The following is an 8,038-nucleotide window of genomic DNA, read 5'->3' as shown; positions in this document are numbered from 1 at the left end:
AGTGGCCTGCCAACTGCTGCATAAAACCGCTCTCGGCTAAGTCAATGTACACAACAAAAGGGGCACCCACACTGGTGAACTTCTTGTGCACCTTCCACCGCCCACCAAAGAAACAGGTTGCGCTACAGACCTCGGAAGAGCTTCTGGGCAATATGCAGAGGGTTTCCAAAGCGGAAGTTCTCCCCACTGAACAGGGCCAGGATAAGCTGGCTTTGTTGCTCCATACTGTCCTCCGGAAAGTGAGGCAGGAACTGCTGGAGGTATTCGCGTTGACGGTCACTTAGTACTTCTTGCCATGTTGAGAGGCTGACCACATCAAAGAATATCTCAGGCTAGAAGAATTAGGAAAAACAAGAGGAAAGTACGCAAGATAAAAATGAAAGGTTTTTAACCTAGAATTCCAATGATCCTTACTCACTTCTCTAAACAATAGAGACTAACAGACCAAAATCATACACTCAACGATAATCTAAAGGAAGGTATCTCAGTGGAGTGAATACCCTTTGGTAACCTTATTGATCAATAAAGTCCACTGTCCTTCAGACAATTCCAACTCAACAACCCTACAAGGGTCGTGTGAGTTCTGAGACGGCAACTCTTTATGGGAGTAGAAAGCCTTCTTTCTCCCAGGAGTGTTTGGTGCTTTCGAATGACTGACCTTGCAGTCAACAGCCCAGCGCAAAATCACTATGTCACCAAAGCTCCTCTCTAGCAACAAGGGGTATGATATTGGACATCTAAAATCTGCTTTAACTTATTAGCAGGAAAAAGTTAAAGTAGGAGAGAACTTGAAAGTGAGGACATTTGCTCAGAGTAAAAAGCAACAATCAGCTCAACAATTAGTATCTCCTTTGTGCCAAGTACTAAGGCAGGTGTGAATAGGTCTCGGAGATACAGGGTAATTTAGCAAGAAAGGTATTCCAGTAGAAGATAGTAGGAGAAGCACACTCAGTCCCAGAAAGCCTACAAATGGGAGTGATATTTAAGGACTTGGAGAGCAAAGGGAAAATAGATGGTGGCTGAGAAAACCCAGAGTAAAACATTCAAAAGAAAAGAACCATTAGTACAAAAGGGCGGCAGTCCTAAAGGGGAAACATTAAGAGATGACGAGGGGACCTATGTTACTGGCGATAATCTACTTATCCTATGTAGTGCTACATGGGTATTCATTTTCCTACATATAAGTATCTACACATTTAATATTTTCTTTGTTATGGATTGAACTAGGTTCCCTGACCCCACCCCACTCCAAATGTACATTGTAAATCCTAGCCTCTATACCTGTCATTACAATCTCACTTGGTTTTGTTATGTTAATGAGGTAGGTCTGGAGTAGGGCTTATCTTGAGTAGAGCTCGCTTGAGATAAATGAGATTAAACAAGGGAACGCAGTAGAGATGGGGAATGACTGATGCCAAGCCACATGAAGATCTCCAAAGGACCAGGAAACAAGCTGGAGACATGCTTCCTTCAAGGCCAACAGAGAAAGCCTGCACCCACAGCCAGAATCCTGACCTGGGATTTCTAGCCTCCAAAAGTATGAGAAAATAAATGTCTGCTCATTCAAGGCACTCATGGGTGGCAATTCTACTACACTTGCTGCTGTTAGGTTTTAGCAAGTCAGTTCCAACTCACAGTCAGAATATACATACACAACAGAACAAAACAAGGCCTGGTCCTGTGCCATCCTCACAATCATTCCTATATCCCCATTGTTGCAACTACTTTCTTCTTTTTCACTGTATTGGGCTATGATCCACATGGTCAGTAGTTCGAAACTACCAGCAGTTCTGAGGGAGAAAGACTGGGCTTTTTACTTCCGTATTGTTACAGTCTTGGAAACACAGAGGGTCACTATGAAACAGCACTGATTCGAAGGCAACAAGTTTGTTTGTGACTTTGCCACATATGGTGTCCTTCTCCAGAATGCTTTCCCCGTAATAAAATGTCCACAAGTTCTTCAGACAAAATTTCAGTATCCTTACTTCTAAGATTATCTTGTGGCTGTTTGTTTTGTTTTTGTTTTCATTTTTGAGGGAACTTCAAACAACTCATGGTAAAAATGCCATTGTCTTAAGACATAGTGATGCTAACTGCAAGGTCAATGGCTTCTCCATGGGAGAAAGATGGAGAAAAACAGGGTTTTCTACTCCAATAAAGACAGAAACGTGGGTGAAGGGAGGCAGTGGACGGTGTAAAATACTAAAATAAAAATAATTTCTTTTTAAAAATAAATTTCTTTTCATTACACATTTACACAAACTTTCGAAGCCCACTGTATGGAGCGATGAAAACAGTCAGGCACACCTATTCCTCAACATGACAGGTTTGCTATAGGACACGCTGGAGTCTTTGGCAGCAGACTTGCCCAGTGCACAGCATTAGACAGTTGCTTCCATGGGTGTTGACTATGGATGTAAGTCAAGTAAAATCCCCGACAGCTTTCAGTCTTCTCTATATTTAATCTGATGGTGGCATTAGTGAAGTTGTGAAGATTTTTGTTTCCTTTATATTGACATGTAATCCATACCGAAGGCTGTAGTTTCTGATCATCATCAGTAAGTGCTTCAAGTCCTCTCTCAGAAACCAAGGTTGTGTCAACTACATATCACAGGTTTGACCCTTCCTCTTAATTCTGATGTCATGTTCTTTATAAAGTCCAATTCCAGGGATGATCTGCTCAGCATACAGACTGAGTAAGTACGATGAAAGGATACAAACCTGACACATGCCGTTCCTAATTTTAAACCGTTCCATAACTTCCTTGTTGTATGAACCACCACCTCTTGGCACCAACACAACTACGCAGAACTAGATAAGACTCTTCTATGTATTTTGGTCTTTCTCTATTAAAAAAATTAGTTCAAATATTATTTGGCTGCAGTAGACAGGGTAGAGAGAGCGGAGGCAGCCGACAATAGAAAAAGTAGCACGGAACTTGAAGTACAGTCAACACTTGTCTTTCTCCTAAGGATAATTGGGAGCCAAAAGACAACGGAGAGAGCAAACCCACCTCGGAGACTTCTCCACATGCATAAATCAAAAGACCCTCGGCCTCAGTGTCCAGGATCTCCCCCAGCACATCTATTTCTATTCATTCTAATTCAATGGCTGACACACTGTATCCAGTAAAACAAGTCATTGCTTACACTAAACAAATAATTACAATATTTACCTAAAAGAGTACAGTACACAAAACTAAAAAACACAGATGAGATAAATCGACATCAGGTTTGGTAGTTACTACTTCAGATAAGAGGAGGAGTAGATAAGGGCACAATGGCAGCTTCCATTTTATTTGCAATCTTTTGATATACTGAAATTAAAATTTTGAGTAAAAATGAAAAGAAATTATCTCACAAGCAACCCTTTATACATCAACGCAAAACACTGCCTGATCCTCACAAGCATTCCGATGCTGGAGGTCACTGTTGTATCCACTATGTCAACCTATCTCATTGAGGATCCACCTCTTTTTCGCTGGTCCTCTATTTTATAAAGCATAACATCTTCCTCTAAGGCGGGTTCCTCTTGATAACATGTCCAAAGTACAGGAGAGAAAGTCTTGTAATCCTAGCTTTAAAGAACAGTCTACCAGGACAAAATTTGTGTATTCGTCTGGCAGTTTATGGTATGTTCAATACACGTACTTCGCCAACACTGGAATTTAAAGCATCAATTCTTCTAAAGTCTTCCTTCTTCTTCGTGCAGCTTTTGCACACTCAGGAGGTGATTGAAGCTACTTTGTCAGAAGGGCTTTAGTCCTCAAAATCATACCATTGCTCTGGTCACACTTTAATAGAGAGCTTTGGCAGATCTGCCCACTGCAAATGTTTGGATCCTTGTTAACTGTGGATCCAAGTAAAATAAAATCCTTGATAACTTCAATTTTTTCTCCATTTATCATGATGTTTACTGGCTTGGTTGTTGAATACTTTTCTTTATTTATCTATTTTTGTACTTTTATTTTCTTAACATTGAGATTTAATTAAAGGCTATAGTCTTCGATTCCTAGATAATAAATTCTATACTGTTAGTGTTGTAAGCTGTCAATTGATTTCAACTTATAGACCCTGTACGACAGAGTAGAACAGGCCCGTAATGTTTTCTTGGCTGTCATCTCTACAGATACAGACCACCAGGTCCTCCTCCTGTGGATGTCCCTGGGTGGGTTTGAACTGTCAAATGTTCATTAGCCAAATGCTTGGCCATCGTGCCATCAGGGCTCTCGATAGTATCTCTATACTTGCCTAGGTGTTAAATGTGTCCAAACCACCAAAAGAAACGTGTCTGGACATCAACAAGGCCTTGCACATAACATAATAAATGGCATCCGTGTTAGTTATACATCTAGTCCATGAACGCAGTCAACATGCTGACATTCTATTTCAGGGCATGGTCTGGCACTTTAACAAGGTTACCTTATGAACAAATAATATGTCTGTGTTTTATTTAATCATTCACACCATAGGTAGCCATTTGAATAATTTCAAACAACAACAATCTAGCACCCAGGAATTCCGCTTCATTTCAGGGTGACCACATATAATGTAGAATAGAACTGTGCTCCATAGGGTTTTCAAGGTTGTATCCCGGGGTGGCTTCAAACCAGTCAAGTTTCAGTTAGTAGTCAAACTCTTATAAAGTGTTTGTGTCACTCGGGGACATTTTGATGGAAACACATAGCTAATTTTACTATTAGAATATAAAACTTTTTAATGACCATAAATTACTTGATTAAAATAATAGTTATATGTCATATTACCAAACTATTCTGACACGTTATTAAACATGCAGGAGGTAGCTTTTAATTTAAACTTTAACTGGAATGTAAAATGTTACACTTGAAAAAAAAAATCGTACTCTAGCAGTAATGTAGAAAAAGAAACAAGAGCACAGCAGACTGGACATTTATAGGAAGTGGAAAAGGTTCAGGAGCGTTCCTCGGAGAAAGCTGAAAGAAGGAAACGGCTGAACTGAAGAGCAAGGTCAATACTCACATCCTCTAGGAGGTCCTCAGGCAGACTCACTCTGGTGCCTCCCAGCAAGCAGTCCTCCATAATACGGGTGCCATGGCCATCTCCACAAGGACCCAGTTCCAAAGGATCCGTCAGCATATGATCCAAGGAATCCATCGTTTATTTGTCGCAAGTGCTCTTGATCAATATATTCAATGATACCTTAAATAAAACCAAAAAACCAACCAGTTTAGTCAGCTTCAACATGTCAGAGAAAGCTACGCTCCACTGGGTTTTCAGGTCTTTCTCAGAAGATGCCTCTGGGTAGAATACAAAGTGCCAACTTTCAAAGTGCAAACAGTTGCTCAGCAAACTTCACTCTTTGCACCAGCTCTGAAAAAACAAAAAACCAAACTGTGGTTTGATTCCGACTCATAGAACAGAGTAGAAAACTGCCCCGGTGGGTTTCAGAGACTGCCAGTGCAAACCTCTATGAGAGCAGAAAACCTCATCTTTCTCCCATGGAACAGGAGGTGGTTTTGAACAGCTGACCTTGCCATTTGGTTAGCAGTCCAATGTGTAACCCACTATACAACCAGGGCTCCTTACCACCCAGATCCAAAACTCACTGCCACCGAGTTGATTCTGACGCACAGCGACCCTAGAAGAAAAAGCACGCTCTCTCTGTGGGTTTGTGAGACTGCAAATCCTTATGGGAGTAAAAAGCTTCATCTTTCTCCTGTGGAACAGCTGGTGGTTTTGAAGTGCTCATCTTCAGGTTAGACTCCCAACATGTAACACACTATGCCACCAGAGCTCCTTACCACTCAGATATAGGAAAGCAGAAATCCTGGGAACCACAACTCTTGCAGGAAAGATTCAGACCCAGAAGACATTCACTCTCAACAGCTGTAGTTTCTTCTAATCCTCCTTACCCCCTAACTACAGCTAAACAGCTACTGCCCCTCTCCATCCCTTCTACCAAAGCATTTTCATCCAAATTTCCAAATCTTATGTGGTACGGTTGGTTTTTTTTAAATAGTTTTACTAGAATACACTTCACATATCATACAATTTGCTAATTCAATCATATAAATTGTGCAATCACCACCACAATCTACTTCAGAAAATTTTCTTTTTGTACTAGTTGTTAGCACCCCTTTCCCCCCATGCTCCCCTGCCAGACTCCTATGTAATTATCAATCTAGTTACTGTCTCCATAGATTTATCTATCCAGTATTATATATATAGAAAAACACACAAAATGGATTTTGGGTTTCCAGTCACCCAAACGGTTGTTCACAATTTAAGCTGATACCATTCCCTCCTGCAGATTTGGGTTTTATTGTTTACAATCCTTGGATCACACAGGCTGGTGTGCTTTTTCATATGTGGACTTAGTTGACGCCTCATGTTAGGGTTCTTGTTTCTCAGGATGCTCATATACTAACTCCTAAATTCATAGACTTCTTATGTTAACATGGCCTTATTAATAATCCACATAGACTCCTGAGGCTCCAGAAGCTGACCATGTCAGTGGTCAATATGCATTTGGTTAGTGCACTCGATATTTATCACAGGGCAATGTATTCTTCCTGTAGTAACTGAACACTGTTGATCACCTTAAGAAAGTGCATATTAAAACATTTTCTGATAGAAGCTAGCTTATGACCAGAATCAGACAAAAAGGTGGGGCCAAAGGAGTTAACATTAAATGTACCACAAAGAATTTAAAGTCAATCACAATACAAGCATTTACTAAACCCATTCTCTCCAGCTCCTATTCCTTTTGTAATGAAGTTAATCTAACTAGGCTAACAAGCACAGAAAAATTTAAGAGCCCAAATACCAGACTGCTGGCCACTAATTCCCAGTGACTTTACACAAATCTTACCTCTCCAGGTGCACAATGTACATCCGTACAATGAAATGCTGATGCAACAGGTCTTCTCTACTGTTATCTGCAATCTGAAATTCTGTAATGAATTCTCTCCTGACAGCTTACATTATGTAATAAAGATACTTCTCATTTCCAAGACTCGCTCAAATGCTAAAACGTAGCTATTATACGTTTTATAAGATAAAACACTTCTCCACTACATCATTTGCAATTAACTTGAGGTGATTCCCAACCTATATAAAGAAACAGGTAAAAGATTAGTGTCGGGTCAAGGAAAGTGAGAGGCCTCCAACTGTACCCCACTATCCATGGTGAAATCCCAACATCCTCAACATTCCTAGTGGGAGTAGATGAGAAAACGCATGGCATGAATTTATTACAACTTTAAAATAGAAAAGGAAAAATAGACTGGTACTTAGCGTAAACTTTGGCACAGTAAGGATAACAGCTGCAAAGGTAATATTCTGACTCTTGAGAGCATCACCTGTTCGCACAACTTACAGGCTTTCTCAGCTAAGGTGAACATCTAGCTAAAATGAATCTACCCAAGAGAAAACCTTTGCTCTATCACTATTTTGATCGGGGCCTCAAAATACAAAAAGCTGGCAGTTGTCACGGTGTTGGCAACACCGGAAGCCAAGGGTTTCTAGGTCCTTTTGGTGGCTATGGCCACTTCAGCAATCCAGGAAGGCCTCTTTCAATGGCCCTCCCTCTGCACCTGGCCGGCGACCTCCTCTCCCCTTTTGGGCCCTCCCCAACACAGAAGCCAAACCCATGACTTCCTGAGCAAGTACCTAGACCAGCTCCAAATCCGTGAAGGCAGCAGCAAACTCCTGCACACCGGGCCCCGCCCCACCGCAGCTCCAAGCCCGGATCCAGCCTCCTCAGTACAGACCTACCTAGCCCTCGGCCCCTCCCCCAACAGTGTGCCTAACCTTAACCCCCACCCACGGGGGCAGCGGAGACTCGGTGCGCTCGCTCGCTCGCTCCTCCACCCACTGGAGCCCCCACGCTCGGAGATCCAGCCGCTTCCCCCTTCCGCTCCTCAAGAACATTTCCACCCTTTGGGGACCCCGACCCGCCCGCACCTGAGCTGTGGGCCGGGTCCCCCAGCCCGCTATGATTTTCCGGCAGTAGAACGGGCTCGCTCCCGCACGACGTCCCGATGCGCGCACGCCTC

General features: G+C 42.0%; 1 protein-coding gene across 1 annotated transcript in view; it reads right to left on the bottom strand.

Annotated features, from left to right (window-relative positions):
• Positions 1-8,024, bottom strand: part of NFRKB (nuclear factor related to kappaB binding protein) — a 56,949-nt gene extending 48,925 nt beyond the window's left edge. The window contains exons 1-4 of the mRNA XM_045295187.1: positions 7,947-8,024; positions 6,853-7,091; positions 5,001-5,180; positions 131-332 (exon numbers count right to left, since the gene is read on the bottom strand). Coding sequence (XP_045151122.1) covers positions 131-332; positions 5,001-5,135 — 337 coding nt within the window. The 5' untranslated portion in view covers positions 5,136-5,180; positions 6,853-7,091; positions 7,947-8,024. The remainder of the gene's footprint in view (positions 1-130; positions 333-5,000; positions 5,181-6,852; positions 7,092-7,946) is intronic.
• Between the last annotated feature and the right edge of the window lie 14 nt (positions 8,025-8,038).

This window comes from Echinops telfairi, unplaced genomic scaffold (assembly GCF_000313985.2).
Source record: "Echinops telfairi isolate 266 unplaced genomic scaffold, ASM31398v2 ScPeMD7_5592;HRSCAF=6446, whole genome shotgun sequence".
NCBI lineage: Eukaryota > Metazoa > Chordata > Mammalia > Afrosoricida > Tenrecidae > Echinops > Echinops telfairi.
The sequence above is the reverse complement of the archived record's forward strand: the minus strand, read 5'-3'. Positions and strand labels throughout refer to the sequence as shown.